General features: G+C 43.7%; 1 protein-coding gene across 1 annotated transcript in view; it reads right to left on the reverse strand.

The window, feature by feature from the left end:
* Nucleotides 1-426: 426 nt before the first annotated feature.
* Nucleotides 427-20651, reverse strand: part of XRCC5 (X-ray repair cross complementing 5) — a 40804-nt gene continuing 20579 nt past the window's right edge. Inside the window, exons 15-21 of the mRNA XM_075284673.1 lie at nt 16381-16465; nt 14376-14445; nt 11542-11651; nt 11359-11455; nt 4444-4511; nt 4181-4252; nt 427-1480 (exon numbers count right to left, since the gene is read on the reverse strand). Coding sequence (XP_075140774.1) covers nt 1466-1480; nt 4181-4252; nt 4444-4511; nt 11359-11455; nt 11542-11651; nt 14376-14445; nt 16381-16465 — 517 coding nt within the window. The 3' untranslated portion in view covers nt 427-1465. The remainder of the gene's footprint in view (nt 1481-4180; nt 4253-4443; nt 4512-11358; nt 11456-11541; nt 11652-14375; nt 14446-16380; nt 16466-20651) is intronic.

Here is a 20651-nt window from a genome sequence, read left to right on the forward strand (position 1 = left end):
TATCCTGTGTGATACTGTATACTGAACTGTGTATCTAATCCTCTCCTGTGTGATACTGTATACTGAGCTGTGTATCTAATCCTATCCTGTGTGATACTGTCTGCTGAGCTGTGTATCTAATCCTATCCTGTGTGATACTGTATACTGAGCTGTGTATCTAATCCTATCCTGTGTGATACTGTATACTGAGCTGTGTATCTAATCCTATCCTGTGTGATACTGTATACTGAGCTGTGTATCTAATCCTATCCTGTGTGATACTGTATACTGAGCTGTGTATCTAATCCTATCCTGTGTGATACTGTATACTGAGCTGTGTATCTAATCCTATCCTGTGTGATACTGTATACTGAGCTGTGTATCTAATCCGTCTGGTCGCTCGGGGTCAGATTTACCATCACAGAGGCCACAACGGTTATTTGTCATTTATTTTATCTCAATGCAGTAGAAAAATCAAGTATTTAATCAAAAGGCACCAAACTGGATAACAGTCTGTAAAGTGGCTGACAACAGAGGAGAATAGCTGTCAGTAACCTCTGGGAATATGCAAAAAATATTTTCATGTACAGATATATCCAAACCATCCAAAAATATGCAGCAATGACCACAGGGGTCAGCCAGCCCCATCCTAAAAATGGCTGATAACAGAGAACACAACTGTGCACTCAACTGACAAACTAATATGAGAAATCCTAAGGGTTAACGTTACGTTCTATTGCCCGGTGTCCACTCAATGGACAACACCCACCCCCCCCCGGTCACATTACCTGTTCTGTGTGATCGACCCTCTAGTCTTGTGAGGTCACTTTCTACAATTTAACTAAATTGAGTAAATTGTTGCCTTTTATGGATTCAGAGTTCACAAATGAATTATACTCCAGTTACATCCAAAGCTGCGTTCACAATTCTACTACTAGTTGATGCTTCAGTTCTCTGAAGTGTGAGCTGATCAAACAGGAGGATGAGATTCTATAAGGCGCTGTACTTGACTGCAGAGCTAGGGGGCAGAATTGTCAATGCAGCTCTGAAGGTGACTGGAGTAGAAGACAACATAAAAATAATCTGCAAATCTATTGCCATCATCTCTCATACACAGCAACTAGTGAAATACTCCAAGTACTACGACCTCCACAGTGACTGCGGGGCGGCAGGTAAGTCCAAGAACCCCCCCGGAGCCCTCCTAAGTGCTATAAACAACCATAATAGGCAAATGAGATTTAAAGGGGGCTTCCATCTGGGACATTCATGTAATTATCCACGGGACATACCATAAATGTCCCAGATGGGAAGAACCATTAAATAACATCTACATGAACATAAAACCAATCACATGGCAGACAAACCCAGAACAAAGATCTCGCCAAATATCTTCTCAAGAGCTAAAAAGATCCCAAGTACAGAAAATATAATGTAAACATGGAGAGATCCGATCTTCTGGCCTCCAATATCTGGTAAGACGTCTCCATTATATCATATCCAGCTAGAGGGGAAAGAAGAAAGCTCACATCAATAAAAGAACAAAGATTACATAAGTAACACTCTGTATCATACTCCAGAGCTGCGCTCACTATTCTGCTGGTGCAGTCACTGTGTACATACATTACTTATCCTGTATTATACCCCAGAGCTGCGCTCACTATTCTGCTGGTGCAGTCACTGTGTACATACATTACATTACTTATCCTGTATTATACTCCAGAGCTGCGCTCACTATTCTGCTGGTGCAGTCACTGTGTACATACATTACATTACATATCCTGTATTATACTCCAGAGCTGCGCTCACTATTCTGCTGATACAGTCACTGTGTACATACATTACATTACTTATCCTGTATTATACTCCAGAGCTGCGCTCACTATTCTGCTGGTACAGTCACTGTGTACATACATTACATTACTTATCCTGTATTACACTCCAGAGCTGCGCTCACTATTCTGCTGGTACAGTCACTGTGTACATACATTACATTACTTACCCTGTATTATATTCCAGAGCTGCGCTCACTATTCTGCTGGTGCAGTCACTGTGTACATACATTACATTACTTATCCTGTATTACACTCCAGAGCTGCGCTCACTATTCTGCTGGTGCAGTCACTGTGTACATACATTACATTACTTATCCTGTATTATACTCCAGAGCTGCGCTCACTATTCTGCTGGTGCAGTCACTGTGTACATACATTACATTACTTATCCTGTATTATACTCCAGAGCTGCGCTCACTATTCTGCTGGTACAGTCACTGTGTACATACTTTACATTACTTATCCTGTATTATACTCCAGAGCTGCGCTCACTATTCTGCTGGTACAGTCACTGTGTACATACATTACATTACTTATCCTGTATTATACTCCAGAGCTGCGCTCACTATTCTGCTGGTACAGTCACTGTGTACATACATTACATTACTATCCTGTATTATATTCCAGAGCTGCGCTCACTATTCTGCTGGTACAGTCACTGTGTACATACATTACATTACTTATCCTGTATTATACTCCAGAGCTGCGCTCACTATTCTGCTGGTACAGTCACTGTGTACATACATTACATTACTATCCTGTATTACATTCCAGAGCTGCGCTCACTATTCTGCTGGTACAGTCACTGTGTACATACATTACATTACTTATCCTGTATTATACTCCAGAGCTGCGCTCACTATTCTGCTGGTACAGTCACTGTGTACATACATTACATTACTTATCCTGTATTATACTCCAGAGCTGCGCTCACTATTCTGCTGGTACAGTCACTGTGTACATACATTACATTACTTATCCTGTATTATACTCCAGAGCTGCGCTCACTATTCTGCTGGTACAGTCACTGTGTACATACATTACATTACTTATCCTGTATTATACTCCAGAGCTGCGCTCACTATTCTGCTGGTACAGTCACTGTGTACATACATTACATTACTTATCCTGTATTATACTCCAGAGCTGCGCTCACTATTCTGCTGGTACAGTCACTGTGTACATACATTACATTACTTATCCTGTATTATACTCCAGAGCTGCGCTCACTATTCTGCTGGTGCAGTCACTGTGTACATACATTACATTACTTATCCTGTATTATACTCCAGAGCTGCGCTCACTATTCTGCTGGTACAGTCACTGTGTACATACATTACATTACTTATCCTGTATTATACTCCAGAGCTGCGCTCACTATTCTGCTGGTACAGTCACTGTGTACATACATTACATTACTTATCCTGTATTATACTCCAGAGCTGCGCTCACTATTCTGCTGGTACAGTCACTGTGTACATACATTACATTACTTATCCTGTATTATACTCCAGAGCTGCGCTCACTATTCTGCTGGTACAGTCACTGTGTACATACATTACATTACTTATCCTGTATTATACTCCAGAGCTGCGCTCACTATTCTGCTGGTACAGTCACTGTGTATATACATTACATTACTTATCCTGTATTATACTCCAGAGCTGCGCTCACTATTCTGCTGGTACAGTCACTGTGTACATACATTACATTACTTATCCTGTATTATACCCCAGAGCTGCGCTCACTATTCTGCTGGTACAGTCACTGTGTACATACATTACATTACTTATCCTGTATTATACTCCAGAGCTGCGCTCACTATTCTGCTGGTACAGTCACTGTGTACATACATTACATTACTTATCCTGTATTACACTCCAGAGCTGCGCCCACTATTCTGCTGGTACAGTCACTGTGTACATACATTACATTACTTATCCTGTATTATACTCCAGAGCTGCGCTCACTATTCTGCTGGTGCAGTCACTGTGTACATACATTACATTACTTATCCTGTATTATACTCCGGAGCTGCGCTCACTATTCTGCTGGTACAGTCACTGTGTACATACATTACATTACTTATCCTGTATTATACTCCAGAGCTGCGCTCACTATTCTGCTGGTGCGGTTACTGTGTACATACATTACATTATACTCGTCAGTCCAGGCTCTATACTGTCCTGTGCACTATAGGGTTCTCTTTGTGGGTGCCTGTCTACAAGCTTGCTGACAGTCTCCTATTATGACTACTATTCACTGTATATACGTCTCCATTCACACCCGCACTTCGCTGACTCTGTCAGTTCTATTATTTGCAGACTTGTTGTCAGGTGCGGCCGCTCATCTACTGCCATATAACTTACCAGATCATCTACGTCCCCGCCCTCGTCCGCCATGGATGTGTCCTCCACTTTGTCTTCACTTGTGGCCAAAATCTGCAGCAGAGATGTAGATCAGAGGGGCGGGAGTGCGGGTACAGGCAGGTGGGAGGGGTTAGATATTTGTAGGGGGGGGGGCACTGCACTGTCCTAGAGGATGTGGGTGAGGGGAGACCTGCGAGGGGCTGTCAGTAACACAACCAGCCTCAGATTACAGGTGGCGCTAGTCATTGAGGGGGCGATCATACCTGTCTGGCCTCATCCGCAGTCACTGAGCTGTCCGCAGACTCTTCACGGGTTATCAGGGTGACGCCATCTGGAAAAAGAGCAAAAACAGGGCCCTGTGATAACTGATATCAAGGCTGGGCCATACAGCACACCACTATACGGGATATCCCGCACCTCTCTATTACACTATTCTGATGTATGGCGCCCACCATGGAGCTACGGACATCACAAATGTCATGTGGGCAGCAGTGAGGGGGCTCCTCGGGGCTTCTATAGAGATTATATGGGCAGCAGTGAGGGGGCTCCTCGGGGCTTCTATAGAGATTATATGGGCAGCAGTGAGGGGGCTCCTCGGGGCTTCTATACAGATTATATGGGCAGCAGTGAGGGGGCTCCTCGAGGCTCCTATAGAGATTATATGGGCAGCAGTGAGGGGGCTCCTCGAGGCTTCTATACAGATTATATGGGCAGCAGTGAGGGGGCTCCTCGAGGCTTCTATACAGATTATATGGGCAGCAGTGAGGGGGCTCCTCGAGGCTTCTATAGAGATTATATGGGCAGCAGTGAGGGGGCTCCTCGAGGCTTCTATACAGATTATATGGGCAGCACTGAGGGGGCTCCTCGAGGCTTCTATACAGATTATATGGGCAGCAGTGAGGGGGCTCCTCGAGGCTTCTATACAGATTATATGGGCAGCAGTGAGGGGGCTCCTCGAGGCTTCTATACAGATTATATGGGCAGCAGTGAGGGGGCTCCTCGAGGCTCCTATAGAGATTATAGGGGCAGCAGTGAGGGGGCTCCTCGAGGCTTCTATACAGATTATATGGGCAGCAGTGAGGGGGCTCCTCGAGGCTTCTATACAGATTATATGGGCAGCAGTGAGGGGGCTCCTCGAGGCTTCTATAGAGATTATATGGGCAGCAGTGAGGGGGCTCCTCGAGGCTTCTATAGAGATTATATGGGCAGCAGTGAGGGGGCTCCTCGAGGCTCCTATAGAGATTATAGGGGCAGCAGTGAGGGGGCTCCTCGAGGTTCCTATAGAGATTATATGGGCAGCAGTGAGGGGGCTCCTCGAGGCTTCTATACAGATTATAGGGGCAGCAGTGAGGGGGCTCCTCAAGGCTTCTATACAGATTATATGGGCAGCAGTGAGGGGGCTCCTCGAGGCTTCTATAGAGATTATATGGGCAGCAGTGAGGGGGCTCCTCGAGGCTTCTATAGAGATTATATGGGCAGCAGTGAGGGGGCTCCTCGAGGCTCCTATAGAGATTATATGGGCAGCAGTGAGGGGGCTCCTCGAGGTTCCTATAGAGATTATATGGGCAGCAGTGAGGGGGCTCCTCGAGGCTTCTATACAGATTATATGGGCAGCACTGAGGGGGCTCCTCGAGGCTTCTATACAGATTATATGGGCAGCAGTGAGGGGGCTCCTCGAGGCTTCTATACAGATTATATGGGCAGCAGTGAGGGGGCTCCTCGAGGCTTCTATACAGATTATATGGGCAGCAGTGAGGGGGCTCCTCGAGGCTCCTATAGAGATTATAGGGGCAGCAGTGAGGGGGCTCCTCGAGGTTCCTATAGAGATTATATGGGCAGCAGTGAGGGGGCTCCTCGAGGCTTCTATACAGATTATATGGGCAGCAGTGAGGGGGCTCCTCGAGGCTTCTATAGAGATTATAGGGGCAGCAGTGAGGGGGCTCCTCGAGGTTCCTATAGAGATTATATGGGCAGCAGTGAGGGGGCTCCTCGAGGCTTCTATACAGATTATATGGGCAGCAGTGAGGGGGCTCCTCGAGGCTTCTATACAGATTATATGGGCAGCAGTGAGGGGGCTCCTCGAGGCTTCTATAGAGATTATATGGGCAGCAGTGAGGGGGCTCCTCGAGGCTTCTATAGAGATTATATGGGCAGCAGTGAGGGGGCTCCTCGAGGCTCCTATAGAGATTATAGGGGCAGCAGTGAGGGGGCTCCTCGAGGTTCCTATAGAGATTATATGGGCAGCAGTGAGGGGGCTCCTCGAGGCTTCTATACAGATTATAGGGGCAGCAGTGAGGGGGCTCCTCAAGGCTTCTATACAGATTATATGGGCAGCAGTGAGGGGGCTCCTCGAGGCTTCTATAGAGATTATATGGGCAGCAGTGAGGGGGCTCCTCGAGGCTTCTATAGAGATTATATGGGCAGCAGTGAGGGGGCTCCTCGAGGCTCCTATAGAGATTATAGGGGCAGCAGTGAGGGGGCTCCTCGAGGTTCCTATAGAGATTATATGGGCAGCAGTGAGGGGGCTCCTCGAGGCTTCTATACAGATTATAGGGGCAGCAGTGAGGGGGCTCCTCAAGGCTTCTATACAGATTATAGGGGCAGCAGTGAGGGGGCTCCTCGAGGCTTCTATACAGATTATATGGGCAGCAGTGAGGGGGCTCCTCGAGGCTTCTATACAGATTATATGGGCAGCAGTGAGGGGGCTCCTCGAGGCTCCTATAGAGATTATATGGGCAGCAGTGAGGGGGCTCCTCGAGGCTTCTATAGAGATTATATGGGCAGCAGTGAGGGGACTCCTCGAGGCTTCTATAGAGATTATATGGGCAGCAGTGAGGGGGCTCCTCGAGGCTCCTATAGAGATTATATGGGCAGCAGTGAGGGGGCTCCTCGAGGCTCCTATAGAGATTATATGGGCAGCAGTGAGGGGGCTCCTCGAGGCTTCTATACAGATTATATGGGCAGCGGTGAGGGGGCTCCTCGAGGCTTCTATACAGATTATATGGGCAGCGGTGAGGGGGCTCCTCGAGGCTTCTATAGAGATTATATGGGCAGCAGTGAGGGGGCTCCTCGAGGCTCCTATAGAGATTATAGGGGCAGCAGTGAGGGGGCTCCTCGAGGCTTCTATACAGATTATATGGGCAGCAGTGAGGGGGCTCCTCGAGGCTTCTATACAGATTATATGGGCAGCAGTGAGGGGGCTCCTCGAGGCTTCTATAGAGATTATATGGGCAGCAGTGAGGGGGCTCCTCGAGGCTCCTATAGAGATTATATGGGCAGCAGTGAGGGGGCTCCTCGAGGCTTCTATAGAGATTATATGGGCAGCAGTGAGGGGGCTCCTCGAGGCTTCTATAGAGATTATATGGGCAGCGGTGAGGGGGCTCCTCGAGGCTTCTATACAGATTATATGGGCAGCAGTGAGGGGGCTCCTCGAGGCTCCTATAGAGATTATATGGGCAGCGGTGAGGGGGCTCCTCGAGGCTTCTATAGAGATTATATGGGCAGCAGTGAGGGGGCTCCTCGAGGCTTCTATAGAGATTATATGGGCAGCAGCGAGGGGGCTCCTCGAGGCTCCTATAGAGGTTATATGGGCAGCAGCGAGGGGGCTCCTCGAGGCTCCTATAGAGATTATATGGGCAGCGGTGAGGGGGCTCCTCGAGGCTTTGATAGAGATTATATGGGCAGCAGTGAGGGGGCTCCTCGAGGCTTCTATAGAGATTATATGGGCAGCAGTGAGGGGGCTCCTCGAGGCTTCTATACAGATTATATGGGCAGCAGTGAGGGGGCTCCTCGAGGCTTCTATACAGATTATATGGGCAGCAGTGAGGGGGCTCCTCGAGGCTTCTATAGAGATTATATGGGCAGCAGTGAGGGGGCTCCTCGAGGCTTCTATAGAGATTATATGGGCAGCAGTGAGGGGGCTCCTCGAGGCTTCTATAGAGATTATATGGGCAGCGGTGAGGGGGCTCCTCGAGGCTTCTATAGAGATTATATGGGCAGCAGTGAGGGGGCTCCTCGAGGCTTCTATAGAGATTATATGGGCAGCAGTGAGGGGGCTCCTCGAGGCTCCTATAGAGATTATAGGGGCAGCAGTGAGGGGGCTCCTCGAGGTTCCTATAGAGATTATATGGGCAGCAGTGAGGGGGCTCCTCGAGGCTTCTATACAGATTATAGGGGCAGCAGTGAGGGGGCTCCTCAAGGCTTCTATACAGATTATAGGGGCAGCAGTGAGGGGGCTCCTCGAGGCTTCTATACAGATTATATGGGCAGCAGTGAGGGGGCTCCTCGAGGCTTCTATAGAGATTATATGGGCAGCAGTGAGGGGGCTCCTCGAGGCTTCTATAGAGATTATATGGGCAGCAGTGAGGGGGCTCCTCGAGGCTCCTATAGAGATTATAGGGGCAGCAGTGAGGGGGCTCCTCGAGGTTCCTATAGAGATTATATGGGCAGCAGTGAGGGGGCTCCTCGAGGCTTCTATACAGATTATAGGGGCAGCAGTGAGGGGGCTCCTCAAGGCTTCTATACAGATTATATGGGCAGCAGTGAGGGGGCTCCTCGAGGCTTCTATAGAGATTATATGGGCAGCAGTGAGGGGGCTCCTCGAGGCTTCTATAGAGATTATATGGGCAGCAGTGAGGGGGCTCCTCGAGGCTCCTATAGAGATTATAGGGGCAGCAGTGAGGGGGCTCCTCGAGGTTCCTATAGAGATTATATGGGCAGCAGTGAGGGGGCTCCTCGAGGCTTCTATACAGATTATAGGGGCAGCAGTGAGGGGGCTCCTCAAGGCTTCTATACAGATTATAGGGGCAGCAGTGAGGGGGCTCCTCGAGGCTTCTATACAGATTATATGGGCAGCAGTGAGGGGGCTCCTCGAGGCTTCTATACAGATTATATGGGCAGCAGTGAGGGGGCTCCTCGAGGCTCCTATAGAGATTATATGGGCAGCAGTGAGGGGGCTCCTCGAGGCTTCTATAGAGATTATATGGGCAGCAGTGAGGGGACTCCTCGAGGCTTCTATAGAGATTATATGGGCAGCAGTGAGGGGGCTCCTCGAGGCTCCTATAGAGATTATATGGGCAGCAGTGAGGGGGCTCCTCGAGGCTCCTATAGAGATTATATGGGCAGCAGTGAGGGGGCTCCTCGAGGCTTCTATACAGATTATATGGGCAGCGGTGAGGGGGCTCCTCGAGGCTTCTATACAGATTATATGGGCAGCGGTGAGGGGGCTCCTCGAGGCTTCTATAGAGATTATATGGGCAGCAGTGAGGGGGCTCCTCGAGGCTCCTATAGAGATTATAGGGGCAGCAGTGAGGGGGCTCCTCGAGGCTTCTATACAGATTATATGGGCAGCAGTGAGGGGGCTCCTCGAGGCTTCTATACAGATTATATGGGCAGCAGTGAGGGGGCTCCTCGAGGCTTCTATAGAGATTATATGGGCAGCAGTGAGGGGGCTCCTCGAGGCTCCTATAGAGATTATATGGGCAGCAGTGAGGGGGCTCCTCGAGGCTTCTATAGAGATTATATGGGCAGCAGTGAGGGGGCTCCTCGAGGCTTCTATAGAGATTATATGGGCAGCGGTGAGGGGGCTCCTCGAGGCTTCTATACAGATTATATGGGCAGCAGTGAGGGGGCTCCTCGAGGCTCCTATAGAGATTATATGGGCAGCGGTGAGGGGGCTCCTCGAGGCTTCTATAGAGATTATATGGGCAGCAGTGAGGGGGCTCCTCGAGGCTTCTATAGAGATTATATGGGCAGCAGCGAGGGGGCTCCTCGAGGCTCCTATAGAGGTTATATGGGCAGCAGCGAGGGGGCTCCTCGAGGCTCCTATAGAGATTATATGGGCAGCGGTGAGGGGGCTCCTCGAGGCTTTGATAGAGATTATATGGGCAGCAGTGAGGGGGCTCCTCGAGGCTTCTATAGAGATTATATGGGCAGCAGTGAGGGGGCTCCTCGAGGCTTCTATACAGATTATATGGGCAGCAGTGAGGGGGCTCCTCGAGGCTTCTATACAGATTATATGGGCAGCAGTGAGGGGGCTCCTCGAGGCTTCTATAGAGATTATATGGGCAGCAGTGAGGGGGCTCCTCGAGGCTTCTATAGAGATTATATGGGCAGCAGTGAGGGGGCTCCTCGAGGCTTCTATAGAGATTATATGGGCAGCGGTGAGGGGGCTCCTCGAGGCTTCTATAGAGATTATATGGGCAGCAGTGAGGGGGCTCCTCGAGGCTTCTATACAGATTATATGGGCAGCAGTGAGGGGGCTCCTCGAGGCTTCTATACAGATTATCTTTAACTAAAAGTATCAAAGTTTGGAAAGTTTTGGGCAGATTTAATAACAAAAAAGTGGCACAAATCTGGGGGGCAAAGACACAGGAGAGGCGGGGTGCAGCGGACATAATACAGAGGTCAGGCTGGGGTCACATCTGCACCCATCTCTACATCACTGGGTCCACCAGGACACCCCAACAACAGAGACTCAGACGCTGTGATAGCGGTTCCCCACAGACCCCACTGACTATAAGGGGGGGGACCTCTACCTCAAAACTGAAACCAGCGGAAAAGTCCCGCATGCCAAATGTGAATGTGACCTTACAAACTGATCAGTGAGTGACCCGTATTAAGCTCAAGCACTGGGGTGCAGGTGAGACCCCCTGGCTGTCAGTACGCTCTTATCTCCGGCAGACGCCATTCAAGTGATCGGAGCGGCGTGCAGAGTGCGACCAGGAGTGCAAAACACTCTGCTTCTTAAGACTGAACTTGATGGTCCCCGGGAATCAACAAGTTAAAAGATAGGGGGTAACTTGTTCTAAATGGAACCGCTTTAAGTGCTTAACACAAGAGAGCAGAATGTAGCAAGAAAAGGGAAAGTTGGGAGGAATAAGATGCAGGAAGGTAAAAGTGGCGACTATAAGGGGCCATAAGGTAAGAGCCCACATTTATCCTCCGCCATCCGTATGAAAAAGAGGTTTGGGGTCAGAAATCCCTTTAAAGTTTGATATAAGGAGAGAACAGGATTGTCTCTACTGGCTGCAATGGTTACAGACCCTCAGCTGTGAGATGTACGGGGCCTGAGGATGTAAAGACAACTGACAGAAAGCAGAGATCTTGGACATTCCTGAGGCCATAGAACTAGATGTATATAAGATCAGCTGCACTACATGTAACCGCTGCAGACTCACCTTGGGCCACAATATCCCAGAATTCCTTGAAGACGCCGCCCGCCGTCTTCTCTTTCAGCGACTGAAGGAAACCATTGAAGTCTCGAGCTTGTGCCAACTGCAGAAAATAATAGAGAAGAGAATGACCCCCACGTCTGACACCGGGAAGAGCTGATAACAGAGAGCAAAGGAGAGAACACCGACCCGAACAGCCTCAGCACGAAAACACTTAATGCAGTCCATGCTCTTCATGTAATACTGCGACTGCTTCATGTCCAGACACTCGAAGATCCGAGAGATCAGCTGCTTACTTACTACAAGAGAAGACAGAAAGGATATGAAGTGGGGGAGGGGAAGGCAAGAAGTACAAGGCAAACAATGGGTGACAGCGAGACAACACACAAACTCAACATATACTGTATGTCATAATGCTGCTGGAAACTGTCAGCAAGATTGTGGACGGACCCCTAACAGCTTATGTGTAATACATCATATCACTACTGGGGCGGACCAAGCAGAGAGTGCCGGGAGATGTCAGCTCTAAAGCTTTCAGAATAGAGAGCGCAGCTCTGGGGTATAATACAGGATAAGTAATGTAATGTATGTACACAGTGACTGTACCAGCAGAATAGTGAGCGCAGCTCTGGGGTATAATACAGGATAAGTAATGTAATGTATGTACACAGTGACTGTACCAGCAGAATAGTGAGCGCAGCTCTGGAGTATAATACAGGATAAGTAATGTAATGTATGTACACAGTGACTGTACCAGCAGAATAGTGAGCGCAGCTCTGGAGTATAATACAGGATAAGTAATGTAATGTATGTACACAGTGACTGCACCAGCAGAATAGTGAGCGCAGCTCTGGAGTATAATACAGGATAAGTAATGTAATGTGTAAATAGATAAGAAAAATAAGCATATAGCTCACCACCTCCAGTTAGCTTGATAAGTCCTTATAATTCCTGGGTGCACGATCCTGGCCTCTGACTAAGGCACTTTGTAGTTGAAGCATATAGAAAAGGATAGTAGGATCCGCTCGACCAGGTAAGTTAAAAAATAACTTTTAATCCGACATGGTTAAAAAACACACAAAAGAAAATAGATGTGAAATGACAAAAAAGAAGAAAAATGGTGATTAAAACCACATTCTGATAGCTCTAGCTAGAGCTATCAGAATGTGGTTTTAATCACCATTTTTCTTCTTTTTTGTCATTTCACATCTATTTTCTTTTGTGTGTTTTTTAACCATGTCGGATTAAAAGTTATTTTTTAACTTACCTGGTCGAGCGGATCCTACTATCCTTTTCTAATGTAATGTGTGTACACAGTGACAGCACCAGCAGAATAGTGAGCGCAGCTCTGGAGTATAATACAGGATAAGTAATGTAATGTGTGTACACAGTGACAGCACCAGCAGAATAGTGAGCGCAGCTCTGGAGTATAATACAGGATAAGTAATGTAATGTATGTACACAGTGACTGCACCAGCAGAATAGTGAGCGCAGCTCTGGGGTATAATACAGGATAAGTAATGTAATGTATGTACACAGTGACTGCACCAGCAGAATAGTGAGCGCAGCTCTGGGGTATAATACAGGATAAGTAATGTAATGTATGTACACAGTGACTGCACCAGCAGAATAGTGAGCGCAGCTCTGGGGTATAATACAGGATAAGTAATGTAATGTATGCACACAGTGACTGCACCAGCAGAATAGTGAGCGCAGCTCTGGAGTATAATACAGGATAAGTAATGTAATGTATGTACACAGTGACTGTACCAGCAGAATAGTGAGTGCAGCTCTGGAGTATAATACAGGATAAGTAATGTAATGTATGTACACAGTGACTGTACCAGCAGAATAGTGAGCGCAGCTCTGGAGTATAATACAGGATAAGTAATGTAATGTATGTACACAGTGATTATACCAGCAGAATAGTGAGCGCAGCTCTGGAGTATAATACAGGATAAGTAATGTAATGTATGTACACAGTGACTGAACCAGGAGAATAGTGAGCGCAGCTCTGGAGTATAATACAGGATAAGTAATGTAATGTATGTACACAGTGACTGTACCAGCAGAATAGTGAGCGCAGCTCTGGAGTATAATACAGGATAAGTAATGTAATGTATGTACACAGTGACTGAACCAGGAGAATAGTGAGCGCAGCTCTGGAGTATAATACAGGATAAGTAATGTAATGTATGCACACAGTGACTGCACCAGCAGAATAGTGAGCGCAGCTCTGGAGTATAATACAGGATAAGTAATGTAATGTATGTACACAGTGACTGTACCAGCAGAATAGTGAGCGCAGCTCTGGAGTATAATACAGGATAAGTAATGTAATGTATGTACACAGTGACTGTACCAGCAGAATAGTGAGCACAGCTCTGGAGTATAATACAGGATAAGTAATGTAATGTATGTACACAGTGACTGCACCAGCAGAATAGTGAGCGCAGCTCTGGAGTATAATACAGGATAAGTAATGTAATGTATGTACACAGTGACTGAACCAGCAGAATAGTGAGCGCAGCTCTGGAGTATAATACAGGATAAGTAATGTAATGTATGTACACAGTGACTGTACCAGCAGAATAGTGAGCGCAGCTCTGGAGTATAATACAGGATAAGTAATGTAATGTATGTACACAGTGACTGAACCAGGAGAATAGTGAGCGCAGCTCTGGGGTATAATACAGGATAAGTAATGTAATGTATGTACACAGTGACTGTACCAGCAGAATAGTGAGCGCAGCTCTGGAGTATAATACAGGATAAGTAATGTAATGTATGTACACAGTGACTGCACCAGCAGAATAGTGAGCGCAGCTCTGGAGTATAATACAGGATAAGTAATGTAATGTATGTACACAGTGACTGCACCAGCAGAATAGTGAGCGCAGCTCTGGAGTATAATACAGGATAAGTAATGTAATGTATGTACACAGTGACTGCACCAGCAGAATAGTGAGCGCAGCTCTGGAGTATAATACAGGACATAACTCTCTGAATATCTCTGAACTTACAATCCTGGAAGTTTGCGTTTTTCTGTCTGACCAACACGCGGAAGTCTTCGGCTGGGTTCACACTTCCCACCTAAAACAAGGTCACAGGGTTACATCTCTGTTAGCATATTCATACAGCAAAGATAAAGGGGAGTATAAATCACTACATTATAGGAAAACCAACTAATCAGGAGACTGGGAAAGCTGGGTGTCACTTATTTGTTTTTCAGGCCAGTCCTTTATCAGCAGACCTAGTTTCAGTCAGTGACATTATCGGGGATTACATTTAGGTCTTCATGTAAAATATCTGCAATTTCTCCACAAAGTAACATCACAAATCCGTCTGCTGAGACTGCGGGATGATGAGAGCCCTGTATACACCAAGCATCGCCAGGCCTGTCTGCACCAGAGCTTGTTGCACTCAGTCACTGTGACATGAGCCTGGCAAGAGGGCAGAACAAGCGGGCAGTGCCATGAATCACTCAGCTGGCACCGGTCACTGTATTTAGAGCCTGGGCGCAGACTCGGCACTGCTACAACATCCATGTCTTTGGAGAGAAAATGGACAAGATACAGGTCTGAAATACATTTGGCACCGGAAACCATAAATTCTCCATCGCCTCTTTAGAGTGAGTGCTTTGGGGTGTCCTGTGCCACCCTGGGGTGCTGGTTTGGTACAATGTACCAGTGTATGAGTGCTGGACTGGAATAAACTTCAGTCATGTTCAATTCACTGACAGCAAACAGAGATCTAGAAATGCAGAATTTATTAGGAATCCTGCCAGGATGTGCTGAAGGTCGGAGGAGCCCTTTAAGTCCACATTAATATAAACAGGTTTATGGAATTGCCAGGCATCAGTGATTTGGAGGTCTCAGCATTTCCACTGCTTAATGACGCCCCCTATGGATACATCGGAGACTCGTTATACTCATTAGCAAATCAACTCAATGTGGAAAATCAATTCACCGATCCCATGCTGTCTCCGTGTTTGCAGCACCATTCAGTCTCCATATAAGACGCCATCTGCTCTGTATGTACATAGAGATGTGACATCAGCAGGGCGCCGCTCTCATGTGAAACAAGGATCGTTATATTGGGGGACTACAGGTCTCATCTGATCCCTTCACTAGAAGTCACCCTAAAAACACTCTGCACGCCGAGACTCTATGGGACGTCTGACACATATGGCCTATGGGAACTGCAGTCCATGAGAAACATGAAACTTTTATCACTGTAAGCCCAAGGTCTGTGCACAATGAAAGTCTGGCAGCATTTTGTCCATAGCTGCTTCTGACTTGATGGTTGGAGCCTCTCTAATATGTATTCATAGGTTAAGCCACCCATACTCTCTTCATGGGTGGTACCTCCCTGCCCTATTCATGGGTGGGGCCTCTCTAATATGTATTTATAGGTTAAGTCACCCATACTCTCTTCATGGGTGGTACCTCCCTGCCCTATTCATGGGTGGATCCTCCTTGCTCATAGGAGGAGCCTCTCTTTCCAGTTCTCTTCAAGGGTGGAGCCTATTAGATATTCATTGTGAAAATTACCTCACCTGGTCTTGGGTGGAGCCTTCTCTCTTCATGGGTGGATCCTCCCTGCTCATAGGAGGAGCCTCTCTCTCCAGTTCCCTTTGTGAGTGGAGCTTCTCTATCATATATATTCATGGGTGAAACCTTCCTGTTATTCCTCCCATGTGACCTTCATTGGCTGTGTCTTCCCAATTAATTTTCATATTAATTAATTTACTATAAAATGTTAATAAATTACTTTCTGTTTCAGATCCTGGTCATATAAATGTCTATCCTGTCCCAGGACGTTATAGTGTGCCTGTGCTGATACACTGTAGCAAACCCTCATGACAGTAGAGTTACTTTTTCTACTGCATGTAGGTCAGCGCAGCCTTGACAGATACATTGTAACAGACCCTCTAAAGAAGAGTAACTTAATAAGGGAGGATTTACATCGAAAGTGCTGAGAAGTTGTAAGACACGGTTTATGTAATGTGCACACAATGGCGCTTACAGATGTGATGTTGCTGTCTGCCAAGTGTGCAATGCTGAAATCCTCGTCCTCTGTCTTCATTCTCTTGGAGTCAGGTTCCTGGTTACTACAAAAAAAAAACGTGTAAATAAATACAGAACTGTTCATAATGGAGATATTGAGTTCCTGGAGATGCCTTGTATAGTTCTTGCTGCATTGCTGGGGAGGCAAAGGGTTAAATAGCAGCAATTTCTCTCTGATGCATCGAAGGGAACTCTGAACTTAATTAAGTGTGATCCATTTATTGGGAGGAAGGTCTGGGCAGAGAGTCCTGCACCTGTTCAGAAGCCCTGTAAATGTCGCCCCTTGTGGAGAAGGCCAGACATCCGCGCGGGCCCCTGCTGGAGTCAGCCGAGCGAGGCGATCACAGCGATAGCACATAAACGTCTATGAAACATAAATGTACACAAGAGACACAAAGTGCCATCTACAATCCCTCCAGTGCCAGGAATCCTGCACAGCCAGCGAACCGGGGAATGGAGAAGATTATCAATATCTGATGTAAGTAACAGCAAGAGGAGAAAGAAAACCCCAATAATAGGAACAATCCAACCAAACATAGTCCGAGCAACAGAAAAGACACCAAAGGGATTCTAACTATGCAAGAGCAGGAAACAAAGGAGAAAAACACCGATACATCCAGAAATATACAAGAACTACTTGAATAACTAGAATAAGTAGAATAACTACTATAATATAATACTGCCCCTATGTACAAGAATATAACTACGATAATACTGCCCCTATGTACAAGAATATAACTACTATAATACTGCTCCTATATACAAGAATATAACTACTATAATACTACTCCTATGTACAAGAATATAACTACTATAATACTACTCCTATGTACAAGAATATAACTACTATAATACTGCTCCTATGTACAAGAATATAACTACTATAATACTACTCCTATGTACAAGAATATAACTACTATAATACTGCTCCTATGTACAAGAATATAACTACTATAATACTACCTCCTATGTACAAGAATATAACTACTATAATACTGCTCCTATGTACAAGAATATAACTACTATAATACTACCTCCTATGTACAAGAATATAACTACTATAATACTACTCCTATGTACAAGAATATAACTACTATAATACTACCTCCTATGTACAAGAATATAACTACTATAATACTACTCCTATGTACAAGAATATAACTACTATAATACTGCTCCTATGTACAAGAATATAACTACTATAATACTACTCCTATGTACAAGAATATAACTACTATAATACTACCTCCTATGTACAAGAATATAACTACTATAATACTGCTCCTATGTACAAGAATATAACTACTATAATACTACCTCCTATGTACAAGAATATAACTACTATAATACTGCCTCCTATGTACAAGAATATAACTACTATAATACTATTCCTATGTACAAGAATATAACTACTATAATACTGCTCCTATGTACAAGAATATAACTACTATAATACTACCTCCTATGTACAAGAATATAACTACTATAATACTGCTCCTATGTACAAGAATATAACTACTATAATACTACCTCCTATGTACAAGAATATAACTACTATAATACTACTCCTATGTACAAGAATATAACTACTATAATACTACCTCCTATGTACAAGAATATAACTACTATAATACTACTCCTATGTACAAGAATATAACTACTATAATACTGCTCCTATGTACAAGAATATAACTACTATAATACTACCTCCTATGTACAAGAATATAACTACTATAATACTACTCCTATGTACAAGAATATAACTACTATAATACTGCTCCTATGTACAAGAATATAACTACTATAATACTACTCCTATGTACAAGAATATAACTACTATAATACTACCTCCTATGTACAAGAATATAACTACTATAATACTACCTCCTATGTACAAGAATATAACTACTATAATACTACTCCTATGTACAAGAATATAACTACTATAATACTACTCCTATGTACAAGAATATAACTACTATAATACTACCTCCTATGTACAAGAATATAACTACTATAATACTACTCCTATGTACAAGAATATAACTACTATAATACTACTCCTATGTACAAGAATATAACTACTATAATACTACTCCTATGTACAAGAATATAACTACTATAATACTGCTCCTATGTACAAGAATATAACTACTATAATACTACCTCCTATGTACAAGAATATAACTACTATAATACTGCCTCCTATGTACAAGAATATAACTACTATAATACTATTCCTATGTACAAGAATATAACTACTATAATAATGCTCCTATGTACAAGAATATAACTACTATAATACTGCTCCTATGTACAAGAATATAACTACTATAATACTACTCCTATGTACAAGAATATAACTACTATAATACTACCTCCTATGTACAAGAATATAACTACTATAATACTGCTCCTATGTACAAGAATATAACTACTATAATACTGCTCCTATGTACAAGAATATAACTACTATAATAATGCTCCTATGTACAAGAATATAACTACTATAATACTGCTCCTATGTACAAGAATATAACTACTATAATACTACCTCCTATGTACAAGAATATAACTACTATAATACTACTCCTATGTACAAGAATATAACTACTATAATACTACTACTCCTATGTACAAGAATATAACTACTATAATACTACTCCTATGTACAAGAATATAACTACTATAATAATGCTCCTATGTACAAGAATATAACTACTATAATACTGCTCCTATGTACAAGAATATAACTACTATAATACTACCTCCTATGTACAAGAATATAACTACTATAATACTGCTCCTATGTACAAGAATATAACTACTATAATACTACTCCTATGTACAAGAATATAACTACTATAATACTGCCTCCTATGTACAAGAATATAACTACTATAATACTGCTCCCTATGTACAAGAATATAACTACTATAATACTGCTCCTATGTACAAGAATATAACTACTATAATACTACTCCTATGTACAAGAATATAACTACTATAATACTACCTCCTATGTACAAGAATATAACTACTATAATACTGCTCCCTATGTACAAGAATATAACTACTATAATACTGCTCCTATGTACAAGAATATAACTACTATAATACTACTCCTATGTACAAGAATATAACTACTATAATACTACTCCTATGTACAAGAATATAACTACTATAATACTACTCCTATGTACAAGAATATAACTACTATAATACTACTCCTATGTAGAAGAATATAACTACTATAATACTGCTCCTATGTAGAAGAATATAACTACTATAATACTACTCCTATGTACAAGAATATAACTACTATAATACTGCTCCTATGTACAAGAATATAAGTACTATAATACTACTCCTATGTACAAGAATATAACTACTATAATACTACTACTATGTACAAGAATATAACTACTATAATACTACTCCTATGTACAAGAATATAACTACTATAATACTACCTCCTATGTACAAGAATATAACTACTATAATACTGCTCCCTATGTACAAGAATATAACTACTATAATACTGCTCCTATGTACAAGAATATAACTACTATAATACTACTCCTATGTACAAGAATATAACTACTATAATACTACTCCTATGTACAAGAATATAACTACTATAATACTACTCCTATGTACAAGAATATAACTACTATAATACTACTCCTATGTAGAAGAATATAACTACTATAATACTGCTCCTATGTAGAAGAATATAACTACTATAATACTACTCCTATGTACAAGAATATAACTACTATAATACTGCTCCTATGTACAAGAATATAAGTACTATAATACTACTCCTATGTACAAGAATATAACTACTATAATACTACTACTATGTACAAGAATATAACTACTATAATACTACTCCTATGTACAAGAATATAACTACTATAATACTACTCCTATGTACAAGAATATAACTACTATAATACTACTCCTATGTACAAGAATATAACTACTATAATACTACTCCTATGTACAAGAATATAACTACTATAATACTGCTCCTATGTACAAGAATATAACTACTATAATACTACCTCCTATGTACAAGAATATAACTACTATAATACTACTCCTATGTACAAGAATATAACTACTATAATACTACTCCTATGTACAAGAATATAACTACTATAATATTACTGCCGTATACCTCCATGTCCTGGTGTATCTCATCCTTCTCCTTTTCCGGTTATG

Source organism: Leptodactylus fuscus, chromosome 8 (genome assembly GCF_031893055.1).
Source record: "Leptodactylus fuscus isolate aLepFus1 chromosome 8, aLepFus1.hap2, whole genome shotgun sequence".
Lineage (NCBI taxonomy): Eukaryota > Metazoa > Chordata > Amphibia > Anura > Leptodactylidae > Leptodactylus > Leptodactylus fuscus.